Source organism: Plecotus auritus, assembly GCF_963455305.1.
Source record: "Plecotus auritus genome assembly, chromosome: 8".
NCBI classification, from domain to species: Eukaryota; Metazoa; Chordata; class Mammalia; order Chiroptera; family Vespertilionidae; genus Plecotus; species Plecotus auritus.
The window spans coordinates 134,761,633-134,781,590 of NC_137782.1; the positions used below are offsets into that span (position 1 = coordinate 134,761,633).

Sequence of the window (19,958 nt, forward strand, 5' to 3'; positions counted from 1 at the left end):
GTGGAGAAAAAAAATCTCATAAACTGAAGAGATGATAAAGCCTCATTACACTAGGAATCTTAAAAGTTCTAATTTGTGTTTTAATAACATTTCCTTTTCCTATGCCATCGTATTGTGGCTGGCATGCTATTAATAAACGCCTGTATTAAATTATTTTAATGACTCTATGAGCTTCCACTCCTGAAATCATATCTATGAACTGTAGTTCAGAGTTAAATGTTTACATTTTTTAAAACGCTCTAATCCACCTGGCACCATATATTTCCAAATATTTATACCTAAATATTTAAAATTTTATTCTTCATTTATCTGCTAAAAGCTTTTTGCTGAAATCCAGAGAATTTTCTATCCTTTCTAATAGGAGTGGCAGAAGAATCTTTAAATTATGCCAGTATACCTGGAGTCATAAAATCCCTTTTATATGTTTGCTTGCTTCCCAATGTTTTATTTTACATTTGTAACAGCATTCAGTGCTCCTCATTCTGCAAACAAATTAAGATAAAATAAACTCAAAAGTGTCTTATATGAAACAATTTCAAACCACGAATTTTCTAGGCAACCATCCTAGCAAAAAGAACATCTGCTAACACAGAAAACATTGTATTCTGAGTACAAGTAGCTAACAAGACCTTGTGAGCAACTGGACCTTAGCCATGTTGCATTTGCACTCAGAAATGTGGAAAAAAGGTACTTAGCACAAGATCTGTACATAACTGCTATTTGAAGTTGAACGTAAGAGTGAATCTGTAGTAATTCACTGTGCTGTCTCAGCAACACAGCTGAGGGACCAATCCCTTTGACACTATAATGGAATCAGAAAGATAAACACCCCTCCTCATAAAAATTAAAATGATATTTTTCTTAAACCCTATGATAAAAAAACACACAAAACTATCCAATCTTTTCCCCCCAAGTCAAACGCATGTTGTTTATAGTTGGGCAGAATACAAGTAAAAAGATAAAATATTTTTTAATGTATTGTGCTGTTTACTTAAGGTTTACTATATTAAATGCTTTATATGCATTCTTATTTAATTCTTACAAGTAACTCAATAATGTGTGTTCTATTACTATCCCCATGCTACAGATGATGAAACTGAGGCTCATGGAAGTAGACACTCTCTCACAGCAGAGCCTCGTTCAAACTCCAGAGCTCTAGTTCTAAGGGGAATATACCTTCTTGGGACACTGCTGTAACTAACAGTGACGATCAGTGCACTTACTGGCTCTTCCTCTAGTGTGGCTGAAGTTTTCTCTATTCTACTTCTAAACTCTCAGTCCAGAAAATCCATAATTTTGATGTGAGAAGGGGGGAAAAAAAAATCAGTCAACACGCAGTCTGGAATTCAAGTACCTTATGGCACTCTGCTTTGGATAAAAGAACCCTGGAAATTTATATTTACCACTGATATCCACTCACAATTAGCAACAGGGGATTTTACAATTTCCCTGTGGTTTTCTTTTTGGAAGCACTTCAGCTTTTTGTATTTTCAATCAACTTTTATTTTGTAAGTACCTGACATTCCTCCAGGATTTCTAAATCTTTAAGCTCTCACAATGTTAAATTCGGAGGCGGGGGGAGGAAAGGGGGATTATTCTTTCCTTCATCATTTATCTTGGGCAAAATCACCGGAGAGGCCTTTCTCAAAGCATCTTGAACTTTAATTTGCATTACTGGTTCCTGGAATGGCCAAGTTTTCTATATTTCAAGGCACTTAACTGAGAGCTCAGCCAAAGCAACTGTGAATTCCAGAAGCAAGAGGCTGAGTCGCACTGTTGGTGCACTTTTTAAGGCATTCCAGTTAACCAGAATGCCTCTCTTCAGCCATCCCCAAGGCTATTATTCTTGAGGCTATTCATACTATTTTAATGGTTATAGAGTATTTGGAGTATTAGATGTATACTACACCTGAAGAAAAGCCCCGTCATTGATTTGTTAATGTCTTATTCTTTTCTTTTTCTATTGGCATGTTCTTTACATGCCCTCAATAAATATTAGAAACTCAAACAGCTCACTATTAGGGTGGCAAGCAAATCTTTAGAATGTCGAAACAGTAGAGGGAAGAACAATGCACCTAATTGAAATGGCAGGGTAATTTGGAAAATAAAATTGAGTTGCTGCAAATTCCAAATTCCAGGATAAAAATGTTTATACTCGCGCAAATGCAGATGGATACCAGCTTTGAATAATTATTAGACTAAAAAAAAATACGTGAACACCAACAATACATCTGATATGCACAGAACAAGCACCGTCTACGTGTCTCCATTACTTTGGGCAAGGAAATGCAGGACACAATGAGTCTGATATTTTCCTTGAAGATTTTGTTATTGAACAGAACTTTCAAAATCCCACCATAGGCCACGCCACCACATACACACCCAGGGTTAAAATTTCCAGGGACAACATTCTTCAGAAAATGTAAAACACATTAACGGACAGAGAAGCATGCTGAGAGAAATGAAGGGGTTAAACGATTCTGCTACTCGGTATCTTTTCCCCCTCCAAGAAATTAATTTATCACCAAGATCAATTTAAAATGTCAAGTTCCTGATTCTCTTCGGCAGAAACTAGAGCCCCCAAAACTATGACAATTAAAATAAAAAATGGGAAAATGCACTTGCATCTGGAATTATGAAATTCAGATTCGTAATGAGATTTATCTATACACCCAGATTTATCTGTAACCTTATTATCTTCTTAGGTCTATGCCAATTTTGGCAGAGAGGCCACCCATATCTGGCAAAGATAAATTCCATATGCTCTGTAGAGTTATAGCATATTTCCCATAAATAATGTATACAATAGACTGTAAATAAATCATACATTTACCTGAACTGCTCAAGAGTGAAGGGCAGGGTGGGTACTTAGGAGACGGAGTCTCTTATGAATGAACAATTTCAAATAAAAGTAACCTTTAATGGTGAGTTAGTTATCACAAAGTTCTTAAACTAACATATACTTAAGTGGGGGATTTAAAATAACTCCAGATCTGGTGGGAACTTTCAACTAAATGTTCCAAGTGAACCCCAAATGCCCCATTTAATGTTGCTGCTAAAATGTCCATTCTGATTGTAGCACCATAGCTAATAGCATCTTACCTATTGGCTGCGATTTTTAATTCTCTCTACACTACTGGTTTTTATGATCAATGAAATAACTAGATTTAAAATGCCATGTATGACTTTTTGTCCCATGAAATGCACAGGGTTGTTTCTTTGTGGGTTGTTTTGTTTGTTTGTTTGTTGTTGTTGTTGTTTTTTTTTGCCTTCAGTGTAAAAAAACTTTAACATTGCAGTGAATAATAGAAAGGAAACTACCTTGCGGGGTGGTGGGGGGGAGAGTTCATTTGCACTGGTTTGCTAGGACTTTACATTGTAAAAATCGTTATCCTCCCCCCCACCCCGTTATCCCCTTTTGAAGCCCTACAGACACACAAACTATTTCCTGCAAATAGTGTAAGTATGCCTTTATAACCTCAGACAGTGTACACCATTTAGCTGGAAATTAAGTTTTCAAATCGCTAAGGAATAGTCTCTGAATAACAGAAAACACTATAGGTCACAGTTAATTATAGCTTGTCTATCAAATCAAGTTAATGTTCGAGAACACATCCAAATAGTTACAGAGACATTAAGAGGAGTTTTATTGTTGAAGAAATTCTTATTCATTTGGCTTCTAATATTTGTAAAAGAAGAGAGATAAATAAGCCTTTTACAAGTTAGGATGGGATGAGAAAACTCTGGTTTTACATCAAATTGTTCCCTTCATTGTCCTTTGATGACTGTTGATTTCATTATAAACTTCATTTCCCAGAGTTTCGTAATAGTCATAAACACACTTCACTTTAAAGATTTTCTATGGGACATAATGTGAATGCAAGTGCAGAATAAAATGCAAATCCTGGAGGTCTGGGATCAAATATGGACTATCAGTTAAGAATACAGTCACTGAAAACAAACATTTAGGCCTTAAAGAGGAAGAACAGAAAGGGGCTGATATGAATCTTTATATCGAGTATTCATAGCCCCTGGGAGGGCAAACAAGAACAACAGTTTTCAGTTTTTCCCCTAATTGTAAAGCACGGGTTGGGAAAATGTGATGACTTTGGTCTCCATTCATTCCCATTCTAAAGTGAGTAATATTTTTCATCTTCACAGGAAAATAAACCCGTGTGTGTACAGTAGACCACAAGGTACTCAAATAGGGACATGAGACCTAGACAAGTAGTTCAAGATCAAATCACAGGCATAGGAGGTTTACCAAACAGAGGGAAAGAAGTCATCAGAAAAAGAAAGAGTTAACCAACAACCAAGATACTTATAATGAGTGAATAATAGACATACTATCATTTTGTGTTGTGAAGAATAAGGAAAATATTTACAGAGATGGGAATTCACCAGCAACAGCAATGAATTCCAAGTTAGCATATATGTCAGGGAATAATTCTAATATCACTCAAAATGTTATTTATTTACTAACTACTACTGTTCAAATCAATCAGAATAATGTATGTTTCATTTCGTTGTAAAATTTAAGACTCTGTATTGTGTCTGAATGAAAAAAGTAGCAAGACTATAAAATGTTGCTTAAACTTATTAAACTCATAAAAAGTTGTGCTGATTTTTTAAAGTATTACTTAGCAAATTTATTAGTAGTAACAGTATTTCCTTTCTATGGAAAAATATAATTTCATTTAAGTTTTAAAAATAACCATAACATTTCATATTCCAGGCTCTTTACCTCATGATTATAAATCCTATTACTTGTAAATAGAGTCATGAAAAATATCAAGGGAAGAATCAACTATAGAAGTGTATTTTAGAGGATTAATGTAAAATTTATTTTCACAACTTGTTTATTCACCCTCCATCCATTTATAGTAGTGCATATGTCATGGAAAAGCCATAGCATGCTTAATGCATATCTTAAAGAGAGTTAATGACTTAGTTCTGGTTATAATTTGTATTTAACTGTATATACTCATGATACCAATAAAAAACAGGTGTATAATTCAATAAATGTAGAAATAAGCTTATTTCACCAGAGAATAACTCTTTATGGTATATTTTAGGAATCTCAAACCAAGAAGTAAAAAAATATAAAATAATTTCAAGAGATTTGCACTGTGGTGTTTTCCTTTAACAAGAACATATTTCCTAGATTAAGAAATGCTTTTTGGAGAGAATGTTCTGAAAGAGTTTAATAAAGTGTTGCCAATTGCTTTAATTCTGCACACATGAATGCATTAAGCTGACTGAAATTGGATTCTAGTGAGAAATATTTAAATGGATATATTTTTGTTTATTTCACAAGGTATCCTTTATGCCATTTATTAAAATGTCAAATTTATAAGTGTGGGAAATCCAGTGATTGCCCAATACAGGTATGCTTCTTGGAGAGGTTGTTTAAGACTCCCAAAAGCTTTCCCAGATTTCTATAATCCTGAAATCACGGCATGTTAAATTAAGGATAGAATGAAGAAATCCTCTTATCTTTTACACTACATACACATACTCATCAGCTTGAATTTTTCCAAATCTGATTTTGTACATACAACCTTCCTTTACAAGTATTAATAGTAAAATATCCAAACTTTTACTGGGTCCCAAAATTCAAATTTTGAAAGTATTATTAAAATTTCAATGGGGAGACTGGATTTTACATTTTAGACCCTAACTTTTGAAACAGGTATTATATCCAGACATTTCCTGATGAGTAAGAACACCAAGCCCCATGTGGCTTACAACAGTCTTGTTTTACTTGGGAATTTGAAAACCTTTAAATCTAACATATGCACAACTGTCAGATACACTGTTGGGTGTCTTCTATTTTTATTTCCTTATTTGTAAAAGAATACTTTCCCATAATTTTGATGTAGTAATTTTTAAATATTGTTTTTTTTTGCACTCAGGAGAAATGGCAAAAGTTTTTGTCTCATAACATAAAGTCAAGTACTACTTTCATACAAATATGGCAAATATCATAATCCAAAAAAGGCCACATAAAATGCTACAGTTGCAATCATTTAAGACTGTGTAACAAAAATGACTGAGAATGGTATCAGTTTACTATCCTTCAACTGTCTCCCTGACAGTGGAGTCAAATAATGTTGAATTATAGACCTTCTTACAGGAAGTCTTACTTCATGCCCATTTTTGATCATCTCCCTGCTAGTCCCTATAGGAATTTGGCTGAATGCCAACTTTCCTTTAAAAGTTTCTGTATACATACTTGGGTTGTGTTTGATGGTTAAATGATCATTTATTAAAACTTTAGCATCCCACATTTGCTTGACATATTTATATTTCAGAAGAAAATATTGCTATTGCAATGGAAAGCATAACATTATCAATATGAAAATACTTCATTTGAATTCATGTTGGCAGTATTTTCATTTATGACAAGTGTCTTAATATGACTTGTTATGCATTCTTCACAGTTTCTCCAACTCCACCTGTGAGGGAAGGTAAACTAGTTTTATAACAGAAGGCCCCCGTGGTAATACTTTTAGCCTATCTGTTTGGCCTTACTGAACCTAAATTTCTACTATGAGACCACAAATAGTCTTTGTTTTTAAGAGTATGGAGTTTTACTGCATAATTTTCCCTCCATTGCCCAGCAACAGCTGTGTTTTAAATCTCTGGGACTATGACAAACATTTTAACATTTAAACATGAGTGTTTAAAAACATAATGATTTAAAATTTGTTTCTTTTCAAAGTTGGACAATTATAGCATGATATTTCCAGTTACTTTTTTGAAAGCAGGGCCCATATTTTAATCCTCTTTTTCTTCCTCCTCCTTCTCTTCTTCCTCTACCATTTAAGCTTCTCCATGCTTTCTAATAAAAGTCTCTAAGTTAGGACCGATAGCAATAGTACACCAACTACTCTATATATTTCCAAATCGTGAGCAATGGAGTCATTCTGATGAGAGAAGGATTGCTATTGGAGTGACCTATTGCCACAGAGCTAGTTAAATCACTGAACAACAGTTAAGTTATGAGGCTTTACTTTGTACAAAGTAGCATTAGCATCATTGCTTTCCACTACCCATTGAACTTGCACTGGGGACTAAGAAACAGATAGATAGATAGATAGATAGATAGATAGATAGATAGAGAGGGAGGGAAAGAGAGAGAGGTGCTCTGAAAAGGGAATAACTTCTGTTGTATTTGTATTGAGACTTCCAGACATTTAACAATGTAATTGGCCTCAATCTATCTGTATATAATCTATACTTCTTTTTTTCTAAAATGTTTTTAAGAGCCCCTCTTAAGAATCAATACATCCATACTCTGAAATTCACACATAAATACACACTAAAAGCCAATCAGAAAGTAATAATGAAAACACACCTGGTAAACAACTAACTTTTAATTCAAAGGATTCTAAGTAATAAAGGGTCTAGAATGAACATCCCAATTAGCCAGTGTAGTGACAAGCAGTCAACACCTTATTATTTAATCATTAAAGAGAATCGTGCCATAATTTCCCTTTGACATATTTCAAAAAAGAAATTAAGAGTGCACCACATGGCCCACAACAACAGTCAAAAGGAAAAGTAGATAATTCCAAGACCCCATTGCTTGCAAGGCCTGTGGACTGAGAGGTTCCAGGATTAAGGCATTAAGTGGGACCCTATGAAGTATTTACAATTTAAATGAGATGTATCCATGTGTAAGCATTTAGAAACAAACTACTTGACAATGGGACCATTTTCCTGTTTCCTGATGTTTGTGTCCAGTTTTCCTATTGGATGAAAATAAATTGCCCACATTTCTAGTATTAGCAAATATCCGATGGCTTTTTCTATTTGTTTTTTCTAAAACAGCAGATCCCATTCATCAAGGACATTAGGCTGTCCCTTGCCCTTGCATCCCTGACCATAAACACCTTTCCAAAAGACAAAGCTCAAATCTCCCCCCTTAGACGCACCCTCATCTCACTTTGCAGGGAGGGAGTGTTTTCAGTCAAGTACAAGTTCAGTGTTAAGAATTTTGATTTTAAACTATGCTTCGGAAACAACATTCCGGACTTTTAAAATAAAACAATCGCCACCAGGGCTCCCTGGCCCACTTGGGAAGCAAAGCTCACTGGCTCAGGCTGCCCTGGATATCTGAGGCCAGGAGGGCTGGCCACTCCAGCCTGGGCCTCACCGCCCCGGCAGCCGTCCCCTCCCCTGGGAGCTCACCAGCACTTGGCATTTAACCTGCCTGGGGAGTGTGGCTTTCTGGTTCCATCTCTGAGAGCCACATTGCTCCTCCCTGGATATTAGAGACAAATCTGGATTAACATGCAACAGGGCGAGGGGTGCAGCCTGGCAGCCCTAGCGCAAGAGCTGTTAAATGCAGATTCAGCCGAGGATCCCCCGGAGAGCTGCTGTTGAATAAAAATTGAAATCCAAAGGGACCTTTTTGTTGCCTCCTGCTGCCTGAGGGAGAACCCCGCTGGAGCCCGGAGCACAGGCCCTGCTAGTCCCCGCTCCCTAGGAGCAGGCCAGGCCACCCGAGAGGCGGCCTTAGGGGCCCGGAGACCTTTCGCTCCTCTCTTCCCTCTCCCTCAACCCGGTCCTGGAGTGAAATTGCTTAGATTCCAGGAGTAGCGAACAACAGACAGCCCTGGGACAGCTTCATTCGACGGCTCCTTCTCGGAGTGCGTCCTGGATCTGCCCGCTGGGCGGTCAGGCTCTTCCCCACCTAACCCCTCTGGGTGCCCCCAATTCCACGCTGGACCCCCAAACACCCACCCTCGTTTCTTCGGATCTGCATCCTTCTCCACCACCAACCTGGCTCAGCCCTGGCCTCGACGCCTCGCACCCGGGTCCCCCTCTACACCCACTCCCGAGTCGCAGCCCGGCTCTCATCCCCCGCCGAGTCCCCGAAACCCCCAGGACCCAGTCCTCCTGAGCCCCGAGCGTCCCTGCGGAGGCCGCGAACCTGGCCGTCGGGAGAGGGCGCCCGGGAGGGCTGCGCCCGCAGGGACCTCAGGGTCTGGAAGTGGGAATGAGGGGAAGACAGGACCGGGGGACGGGATCACAGCTTCTACCGTCGTCTTAATGTGATTTTTAAAAATAAAAATAAAGAAAGCCAACAACTCTACAAGGCCAAGTGGATTTCCACAGACAGCCTTCTGGGAAACCGGCTGGCGTCAAAGCCGTCGATCCCAGGTCCCTGTGCCGGTGGCAGTCTTCACGCCCTCCGAGGAAAAAAGTAAAATAAAATAAAACTTGCCGCCAGCAGGCCCTAGAGACAGAGGGGTTAATGAGCTAAGGAGGCCCCGCTTTCGCGCCACACCTGAAGCATCTAGTCCCGCAGCGCACCCTCTGCCGGGGCTCAAACTGCCCAGGCCGCCTTGGTATACAGGTGGCGGGGCTGTTTTTCCTGGGTCTCGCCCCCAGGTTGCCCTAGGGGTCCAGCGCCCCCAGGGGCCGGCCAGCAAGCTCCAGTCGGGAAAATTGGCGCCCACCAGGCGGCCCCAGTGCCCTGTCTCTGCTCCCAACCTCCCAGAACAGGGGACAAACTCCGCTTCTGAGGCACAGCCCTCGTGCGCCCCGCATTCTGCGCTCCCTGCTCCAAAGGGAGCCCAGGCACCCCGCTCCGGGCTCCAGAGAAGCGGTCAATTAGACAGACCGAACTTGGGTTTGCTGCCCTCCGACCACCTGAGACCTAGGGGAGCTGTGGGGGAGGGGGGGGGACGGAGGTCTCGAGAGCGCGCCCACGCGCACAGGCCAACAGCGCCCCCAGCTCAGCCAAAGCTGCAAAGCCCCCTCCTAAGCACGCTTCTCATTTCATAGGTGGGGGAGGAGGAGAATAAAAGGCATATTTTTACCCAATAGAAGTGCCTACCGATCTGCACATCTCAAGCTAAAGTCATTCATTGTGTACAAAAGTTTGCCGAAGGAGTAGGGGGAAGAACTCACTGGTGGCATATCAATTTTGTATCCCCCCAAAATACCCCGTAACTTTGGTCCTTTATCTTTGACTTTAATAAAATAATGATTCGTTGAGAAAACGGGGCATAAATCTTCATTTTGGAGGCAATTAAAGTGTTGATTTCATTCATGCCCCTAAGCGATTCTTGTAATTTGCTCAAATAGCTTTATGTACCCAGCACTAGAAGCTTTTAGAATCCCATTTTCTAGTTAGGCTTGTTGGATTACAATTTTTATTCAACAGCAGCTACCCAAGGGTTCCTCAGCGGAATCTGCATTTAACAGCTGTGGGGAGGGAGGTGGAGGGCTGGTGGGCTGAGGCGGGCGGGAGGCAGGGCACCCCGCAGGGTCAAAGCCAGTCCCGCCCCGCAGCCGCCTGCAGGTTTCCCACCTCGGCAGGGCCGCGCCAGGATTGTGCAGGCTGCCTGTTCTGTGTACTCGTCTACACAGTCGAAAGTTTGCAACTTGCCAAATAACAGTGAAGGACCCGGTGCGTCGGCGCTTTTAAAGCTCAGCTCGGCCTGCCCTCCACTCCTCCTGGGGAAAGGAGGATTCAGCCTCTGTCCGGAGTTCCCCAGAGAAATCAAAGCTGGGAATTTATTTGAAGGGGTAGACATTTGAGAGAAGGAAACTTTGAGATGACACCAAGACCGAGGAGTAGAGCGCTCGGACAAGGACTCGCAAGAGAGCCACTGGTCAACAGGGATCTTGGCAGAGCTCGCAAGGAAAGCTGCCTGGCTGGCGGTCCTTGAGCTTAACAAAGACAGGCTGATCTCTCCCCCAAGACGGGGCTCACGTGCCAAGTCAGAAAGAGAAACAACTCTGGGCCTTCACTTATATATATGGAGAGGCGGAGGAGGCCCGCAACCCAAATCTCTAGACGCGTTGCAACAATTCGCAACGGAGAGCTGTCATGAGCCCGGTTTTATCCCACCCACTCCTCACGTTTTCACTTTCACGCTATTTTTGCAACTCCTTTAGACCAATCCAGAGACACAGCGACTGGACAGAGAGAGACACTGGGAGCAAACAGTGGTGTTGGAGTGAGAGAGGGAGAGAAATCCGCCACACACATACCCACACCAAGTCCAAATAAAAGTGGTCCCCACTTAGCAACGCAGCAGAAGAAGGGCCTGGAAGGAGAACGCCAGAGAAGGGGGCTAAACAAGCCAAAGCCGGCAGCTGAGAGTCAAGGTGGCGCGAGGTTCCCCACCCGCCACACCGAGGGAGTCACCAAGGTGCCCTGATGCTGACACTTCCAAAAGCTGCCAACCCAGAGGGCCCAGAGCACGTACCAGCTGGAGGATGAGTGGAAAGGTGGAGGAGAAAAGTCCATATTTATCTGTTTGTATACCCTCGGCCTGGTCTTATTTTGTCTATGAAGTACAATAAAATGGGCGAGCTTGCAGCGAGCACTGCACAAAGCAATGTTCAGTGAGGTCTAGAAGCGTTCGGCCGAGGAAAACTGACAAGACAGGCTAATGAACCGTATAGACAGGGAGAAAACAGCCAGCATTTGCTAGATTTCAAACCCTGGCTGTCTTTCTTAGACCACCTATCTTGGGTTTATTCCTAATAAAATAAGAAATAAGCAGACCATACTCTTTTCTTTTCTGCAAGATAGAAGGGGGGTTGGGGCAATGCTCCAGAACAAAGCCCTACAATCAGAGGCAGTCACTGGCAGTTAACACTCCCATTATGATAGAGGGTAAATAAAATAAAGACAAAAATTAAAAGCGACAAGAAACAGGTCAAGTTTGCAGGCAAAGCTTTTGCAAGCTCATCTCTCCAAGTCGAATCCCAGAGCCAGCCTTAATGAAGCAATAATAGCCACATTATTCAAAAATTTTCATTTCGATGGAAATGTATCTAAAAGGGACTTAATCATATGCAAATAATAAAAGGAGGTGGTAGTGACCCAGCAAGCAATATGCATACAGATTTTTTTTTTCCAGGGATGTTGAAATTGAAAAGCACATACCTGGTCAGTTAGATTTGCTGATCTTGTTATATCTTCACTGTCTGATTTTGATCCTCCTTCTCTATCGTCTATCACCAAATCGATAGGCATTTTCCCTTTCAAACAGCTAATATACCGGTGGCAGAAATTGTCACATAATTCGTGTACCTACATTATGACAGAAATAAAAAATGGAAATATAATCAAGAGGGTATAAATGACATTGACAAGTGCAATCCACCCCACCCCTTGTGAGATCCAAACTTCCAAACAGGGGAAACACAGGGCAATTGTCCTCCAGAGACCCCCAGACGCATCCAGAATTAGGAATAACTTTCTTTTCTTGCAAAATAGAGATATCCCAGAAAATTGACAGTGACAAGATGATTCACAGGCTACAACATATTCAACACCCGTGTTAAATTCATCTGCTTCCAGGGCTGTGGCCATTAGAGAGGTGACCTGCGTGGGTGACATTTAAGGTAAACTATTTAATTTCATCCAGTTACTTTATCATAGGTCCTTTTTCCAATATGTCTAAGGAAAAATGCATCTATATGTAATTTGGGATATATGTTATATATATATTCAAAGGACCAGTACTGTGGTGGCATAGGATATATGCCTGACAACCCAAGTCCCTATAATATTTTAAATTAGGGTTTCTATCCATAAGAAGCATATTTTAGGATAGTTCCTTTGGAAAATAAAAGGAAATCAAATTCCCAGTAATTAATAATATATGGAAAAAAACCTACAGTCACAAAAATGTATCAAATTCATTTTTTAAATATAAAAAGGAAAAAGATTGCTTCAAAATATTTAGGTGCAAGTGGAGTGGTCTCTTACAGGCCCCAGTCATCACTGACATGCAAAAATTCACAAGAAACCCAGTGTGCTTGCGATTTGATGTTAGTTTGAATTACAATGCATTAAGTTTTTATTGCTGAGATTTATAGAACAGCTAGCAAAATTGTATTATCCCACACCCTTTCTTGAGTGTGAAGGTGGGATGTGTGCAGGATTTGCAGATTCAAGAAACTGACGCAACTATCAACTCTGCTTTGTCTCTGCAAAACATTTAATGTGTTTTTCCCACCACCTCCTCCAGACTCCCTGTCCGCTCCCCCCAACCCCCACTCGGCCTCTCCTCTGTGTCTGACCTGCTGCTCTCTCAGACTGTCTTGCAGAAACTCACTAAAACTAAACAAAACTCCCCCCACCCCCTCAGAGGTAGCAAAGAAAAAGAAGAAGAGGAAGAGAAGAGGCCACAAAGGTATAACCTGTGAAGCAACTCACAAAAGCATTCTTAACATCAAGGGGGTTGCATAGAATTGCAACTATTTATACAAAGCCAGCAAGATATTAAGAATGAATACAAGGCTAGGGCGTTTGTGATCCCGGTTTTAGTGGCTGAAATTGTAATTAAACTGCAAAGAGAAATGGATGCAAAGATTGGCCTTGACACTAATTACCAGAAAGAAAGACATTTATGCAAATGTTTCAGAAGCCTGAACTTCAGCCATTCTGAACCCTCCCCCATCCTGTGTGTTTGGGGGTAAAGGGGCAAAAGAAAAAGAGGCTAGAGAAATTACCTTCTCTAATTCCAACAGATGAAACCTTAATACTTGTATGGCTTGAATCATCTGCAAAGACACAAAAAGAATGAACACCCTATTCCTAGTTTACAGAAAATTGGCTGTCACAGCTCTAGCATCTCCAGCCCACCCCCTCCCCCCCAGTAAATAGAGTTATTTTGATTTATGGCAATAACACTAAAACTTAATAGCGGCGACTGGGTACGATCTAGAGGTTTATATTTCTTAAGGAGAAAGAAATAGCTAAAACAACAACAAAGCATCTAAGTGGGGATCATAAACACTCTCCTCCCCCATGGCTCTCTCCCCTTTCTCAGCCCCACTGCCTCCTCCCCACTCCCAAAGGGCCACATCCTTGGACTAGATGTTTCCTTGGAAGGTGTGCATGGAAAATAGCCAAAATAGTCCCCAAATTGTGGCTTTTAGCACTGCAAACTTTCTGCTGCCTTCTGCACACCTTTCAGGCAAACTGGTGGTTAGGGGGCTCTTGCCTGGTTGCTGCCCCTCCTGAGGCGACTTTGAGGGCTGGGAAGTCTGCAAAGTTTAAGCACACACGCTGACAGGCCCGGAGATAAATCCCCGCGCTGATTAGAGCTGCGCTGCCCGGCTGTCATAAAAAACAAAAGCTCGCGTTTCTCTGCGCCGCTTGCCCGGCCCCTCTCCAGAAAAATTTATTTCCCGGGGATCTTGTCCCGGACCGCTTGTCCGTAGACAGAAACATTTGCAGCAGACCTGCAGCGGCCGGCAGACCGGTCTAGAAACCTCAGGGCCCTCAAAGCGAAGCTGGGGGGCTGAGGGGCGGGGGGGCAGAGGGAGGTGAGTTGGGGTCCGCTCTTACCAAGTTATCCAGTTCTGGATTAGAAGAAAATAGAGGTTTTTCTGCACGGATCTAAATATAAGTGAGAAGGGAAAGGGGTGGGGGGGGGGAGAAAACAAACATTTGAAATCTGGTCGCCTCCCTACTTTCTTGACTCATTACACTGTCGGGGCCAGGATGTAGCCTCCTGGAGGGACTCGAGTTCGTCCCGCGCAAACACACTTGAATGAGACTCAAGCCGAAAACAAGCCCCCAGCTCTGGGTGACTTCTACCAGCAGCTACGCTTCTAAAGGAGGCTGCTCAGCTCACCAAGTCCAAGCAGCTGCAGCGCATGGTGTTTGTGATTTTATTTTTATAAAGGGAGTTTTCTACATGAGGTTATGGAGCTTGAGTTGGGATGGATATGGGCGATTTTCAGTCCCCCCGCAGACACTTCTACAGGAGGGAAATCTCAGGGTAGCTGTAACAGGCATGGCCTAGGGTGGACTAGTGGCTAATTACTCTTGCAAATGTGCTGGGTGGGGGGGAAGGGAGGTCTCCCTTTTCCCCCTTTACTTTTTAAACATTAATTTTGCTGACCTGTTTGGCGAACACGGCTATATCTTCATTGAATGACTCTGACGAGCAGACGTCCCCGCCCGCCACCCCTGGCTCTCGGGGGGTACAAGTAGCTAATTCACATTTCTCAAAAATCAGTGCTAAGAGAGGGAAGAGGGGGTGTCTGCAAGAAAATACAACAGTCACAAACAACACAATGGTTAGTCCCGAGTCAGGGGGAAAAGGGCGCCCAAGAAAAGCAGCCGGAGGAGCTGGAGGCAGGGACCCCCTCCCTGGTTTTGTCATCTACTTTTTTCCTCCCCCCTACCCCCCACCCAGGTGACTGCTCACCTCCCCTTCCTCTTAGGGCCCCGAAGTTGGAGGCCCTACGCCACGGACCGTATCTGAGGATCGGTTCAGCTTATCTGGCCGGAGAAATTGGTAACATTTGCTAAGAATAAAACCCAAGCGGTTCCAGCAGCCATTTTGAATTAAGTTTCCCACCCGACAAGCCCTCGTCCCTCGGCTGCACATCTAGGACCCGGAGCCGGAGAAAGGCGCTGGGCATAGGGGCTGGGAGAGCTCGTTCCAATGGGCTCCTCCGAGGCGGCCTCGCGGAGCCCAGCCTTGGGATCTCGGTGGCAGGCGCTCAGCTAACTTGGGGAAAGGACCTCCAAGGCTTCGGGACCGGCTGTCAGGGGGCTGCACCTACCGATCCCCACCCCGGGGCCCTCGGAGAGCAAGGAGGCGCCTTCTCGGCTCCGTGCACGTTGTCCCTACCTTCGCCGATCGCCCCCACCACCCCCAAAAGAAAGTTCCTGCCAATGGTCCTGCTGGAAAGCCAGAAAGCCTTTCATTTTGTCTCTGCGGAATGGCAAGGCAGCTAGTACTGCGAGGGGCCTAGATGTCGCTTATCTCAGCCCATAAAAGAAAGAAAAAAGCTTCTTCTAATGCCCAAGGAGGTGTCTCAAGTCTTTTATTAGCTCTCACAGCCCAGCTGGGAATTTAACAGTTTGGGGTCCTTTTCAAAGCTTCCCCAAATGTTCTGTCCCAGAGCCTAAACCATTTGCAGTGAACGCTGCAGAGAGAACGCTGGGATTTAAACAAGCCCATCGCACAAGGGACCAGAAAAATAAAGCAGAAAGGCTGTGCAGCTGGGGAGGGTCAGTGTTGCATGATTCTTTTTTTTTTTTTTTGTACATAGATGCAATAAAAGTTGCTGCAAAGTCAAAAGAGGTCCCCAAATTCACCAGCACACAGTAGGCACAAGGTTCTTTCGAAGGATTTTACCAGTCCAGTGTCTGATGGAATGGCCGGCAGAAAACGGTGGGAACCGCAGTCAGAAAACAACACGGGCCCATAGCACCCCGCATCTACTTCTAAATCCTGCAGGTTTCACCTGGGATCACAAAGTATTAAAACGACTAGAAGTTTCTTAATGTCTGTAACAATCCAGACCCAGCTCCTCTCCTTCACTACCTTGACTACCGTGGTCAAACTTTCTAAATGCAAAGCTTGTTCCCCTTGCCTGACCTGCAACTGTCCTCCTGCATTTTATTGTGCGGTGGCAGAGCCAGCATAGGGCTGCTGAGTAAACTTAGCAAGTCAGAACAATCAGTGGCTTAAAAGATTTTCCCTGAAACTAAAAGTTTCCTTCCAACACAAAGGCGCCTACGGTTAGTAACCCCCAACGCTTTCCCAGAACTGTGCTTCCAGCCGGGACACCAACCCTCTGAGAGAAGAGGAGGGACCTCTGGGCAATTTCTCCTGCCCGGCGACCCCTTCCCAGGCACAGCCTCGGCAGAGCCAGACGCTGGGCAGCGGCGGAGCGCGCATGGAGAGGGGGGCGTCCGGGATGGCGGGCAGCCTCCCCAAATCCTCCATGCAATGCGAATGAAAAGTCACCAAGTACTGTATCTCCAGTCCAGAGAGCTCTGGCTTTCCCCTTACCAAGGGCAAAGGGAAACAGGGTTAGCACCGCGTCTCAGCTAGTTAACCTGCTGCCCATTGTACCTACCCATAAATGGCATCTTTATCTCTCTTTAAAGCGTCATTGACGGAGGAACCCATGCTGGGGGCCATGGCGTTGGTGTGAGCTGTGTGCGGGTACTGATGAGAGTGCAGAGGAGGCCCGTGGTTCAGGTGGTGGACCGGTTGCATGGATCTGGCCGCATGCGGGTCCCCATACATCGTGGAGGGGATGCCTACTCCATCCATGCCCCCGTAATGGGGTAGATCATCGTACTGCATGACAAACAGGAGAGAAACAAGGTTCAGAAGGCCAGGCGGGCCACGGGGGAACCGGCAGGGCAGGGAGCTTATATAATGTCAGTCCAGCTGGATCATTCAACCTCGAATTCGGTGGCCTTGCATCTCTAAAGCTGAGATTTTTTAAATCTAAAAATATTTTTTTAAAGTAAAAATTCTAGGGTTCTCGGTGAAACCCGGCTAGGATGAATGGTCATGCCCTAACTTGTGTCCCTATCAACTAATTCAGAAATTCAGAATCCTTTAGCAAGAAAGGAAGGAAAGAAAGGGAGGCTTTCTCCCGGAGGGTGGAAGGTAAAACATGCATGTCTCCATAGGAGGAAACTCAAAATCACAATAATAAAACGTGCCAGGACAGTGCAGCAAACCCGCCTAGTTTCACAGCCCCTTCATCAGGGGGAATTAAAAAAAAAAACACACACACACACGTTAGGATGGGAACAGCTACACCAAGCACGTGAATTCAGACAGGCTTCTTACTTTATTTCCCTGCCAGCAAGAGGTTAGGCAGTCCTGTAAGACACTACATTTCCTCTGCTTTCTAAGACAAACTCTCCTAAATTATACAAAACTAACTGGCCCCCTTCTAAGTGAAACTCAGAGAAGAGTAGTTTTTCCTGTACCTTACAGCTGAATTTAGAATTGGGCAATTTCCACCCCAATACAGTAGCAAAGGAAATCTGTTGTTGGAACAGTTAGTTATTCTATTCTCTCTAGTCTTCAGAACTTTCTCCCAGACTAGAAGTTAATAAGGCAAATGGTACTCATCAGGTTTAAAGCAAACTCAGTAGCAAATGCACATGCAACCTACCATCTTCCTCCTCTAGAAACACTACTTTCAGATTGACTGTCATTATTTTTGTGTGCAAAATTTAGCTATTTAGATTTTTCTCATTGGTTCATTCCAGGCAAGTGTTTTCCCCCTCAAGATGTGAAGGCGTCGAGAGTGAAATGATTTTCAAAGAAAAGAGGAATTGCCACTTTCATCTCCTTAGAGCCAGAGGTGTGAAAAGAGTTTGGGAGAACGCTGACATTTGCCTGAACCAAAGGAGGAAAAAAAAAATGTGTCAGCCTAGTAACTTTCTTTTGCAAACAGGGCTTTGAGGCCAGGACACAAATTATGCAGGGAAGGCTTTTTGTAGCCCCTCTTTCTGTTAAGAAACTACCTCAGTTGGGTTGTCATTGTCTCACTTTACTATCACTACATTTCCATTCAAATAGGAATATTGGGGAAATTAGTATTGCATTTTAAAAGTGAGTAGCTGTGTGCTAAGTATCCAATTAGTGCAGGGCTGTCTAAGATAAACTTTCTAAGTATTACCTTGCATAAAAATCCATGCACATTAAAATTGCTTTTTTAAAAGATGAATGTTTCTTGACCCCCAATAAGTTGTACTATGACAAAGTTATTGGCTTTAAATAGGTAAATACTTCTAATGGTATTGAAGATGAACATAATCAATAACATATCAGAAGTTTCTAGCTGTCTATTTTAGTTTAAAAATAGCTCTAAACTTTTGCTCTCTGAATGCTCACATAGCATTAGCTTTCTAGCGTTTTTTGTTTTTTATTTTTTAACCAGATGATTGCCCCTGCTTGTATTTTTATTTATATATATATGCTGGCTAGGAATCTACAGAAAACTTGACTGTTCTAATTAACATGTAACATACATAAGTTCACAAACGCACAGAATAAATACTCTCACTTTAGGCCACGGCTTTAGGAGCCTCATTCAGAAAGACAGAGAGGAAAAAAAGGAAACTTTTTAGCAGTGTCTTTCAGCCACGTTTCAATTTAATCTCACATTTGAGTTCCACAATTGTTGTTTTTTTAATACGTACCCTTTGCGCCATCGGCCTCCCTGGCTCCCTTCCTACTTCAACTTCTAATATATCCTCTTTAAGGCCAGTGTGAAAGGAAACAAATACGCAAACTCCCCCGGAAAAAAAAAAAAATTAAAGCAGGACGAAAAATCCCTTAACGTCTCCAGCAACGTGAGCTATTAGTCCCAGATCTTCGGTCTACGGGACCTGGAGCAAAGCGCCCGAGTCACTGAGCATAAAAGCGCTCCGTTTCCAAGACAGCAGCGGGGGCAAAAAAAAAAAAAAAGAAAAAAAAAGAAAAAGAAAAGAAAAAAAAAAAGAAAGGAAAAAAAAAGCAGATCTTCTCTCCCCAAAAAAATCAGTTTAAAAAAAAAAAAAAAAAAAAAAAAACAGCGCCCCTCAGACCCAACTACCAAATCTCATGGCTTTCTGCCACTCCGGCTGTCAATCACAGGCGAGGTTGTCAACGTGGTGAATGAATGATCATCCGCTCTGTCTTCTTCTGGTCAGAACACCTCAAATGTTAATATTCAAATGCACAAAGCCCTAGCGCTCGCTTCCCTTGAATCAGTCCTAATTCCTAATCAGTTTCTCTCTTCTCTCGCTCGCTCGCTCTTTCTCTTTCTCTCTCTCTCTCTCTCTCTCTCTCTCTCTCCCTCTTTGCAACTGCTGCACTGGAGGGAGATTAGAGGAGGAGGGTTAAAAAAAAATGTCTGTCTGAGTTTGTCTTAAAGGAGCCACAATCGATGCTGCCCGCTTGCAGTCCCCGTGCGTGTGTAAAGTGTGTGTTGCACAGGCGGAGAGGTGGATTCCGACCAGAATGCTAGAACCCGGAAGTAGTGGTGGCCATAACAGGTCGCGTCTTACACAATGCATTGGGCTGCAGCAAGTAGGCTCCCCGGCAGGGGTGGGTGCGCGAAGCGAGCTCTGGCCGCACTGGAGAGGCAGAGAGGCGCTCCATTAAATCGCACGCCCAGGCACAAACACCCACACACCCCGGGCACACGCGCACAAA

At 43.0% G+C, this 19,958-nt stretch overlaps 1 protein-coding gene across 1 annotated transcript in view; it reads right to left on the bottom strand.

Moving 5' to 3' along the window:
- Positions 1-19,308, bottom strand: part of MEIS1 (Meis homeobox 1) — a 132,419-nt gene extending 113,111 nt beyond the window's left edge. Inside the window, exons 1-6 of the mRNA XM_080684461.1 lie at positions 18,962-19,308; positions 16,867-17,093; positions 14,892-15,033; positions 14,333-14,383; positions 13,492-13,542; positions 11,918-12,064 (exon numbers count right to left, since the gene is read on the bottom strand). Of these exons, the coding sequence (XP_080540587.1) occupies positions 11,918-12,064; positions 13,492-13,542; positions 14,333-14,383; positions 14,892-15,033; positions 16,867-17,093; positions 18,962-18,973 (630 nt within the window). The 5' untranslated portion in view covers positions 18,974-19,308. The remainder of the gene's footprint in view (positions 1-11,917; positions 12,065-13,491; positions 13,543-14,332; positions 14,384-14,891; positions 15,034-16,866; positions 17,094-18,961) is intronic.
- Positions 19,309-19,958: the final 650 nt, after the last annotated feature.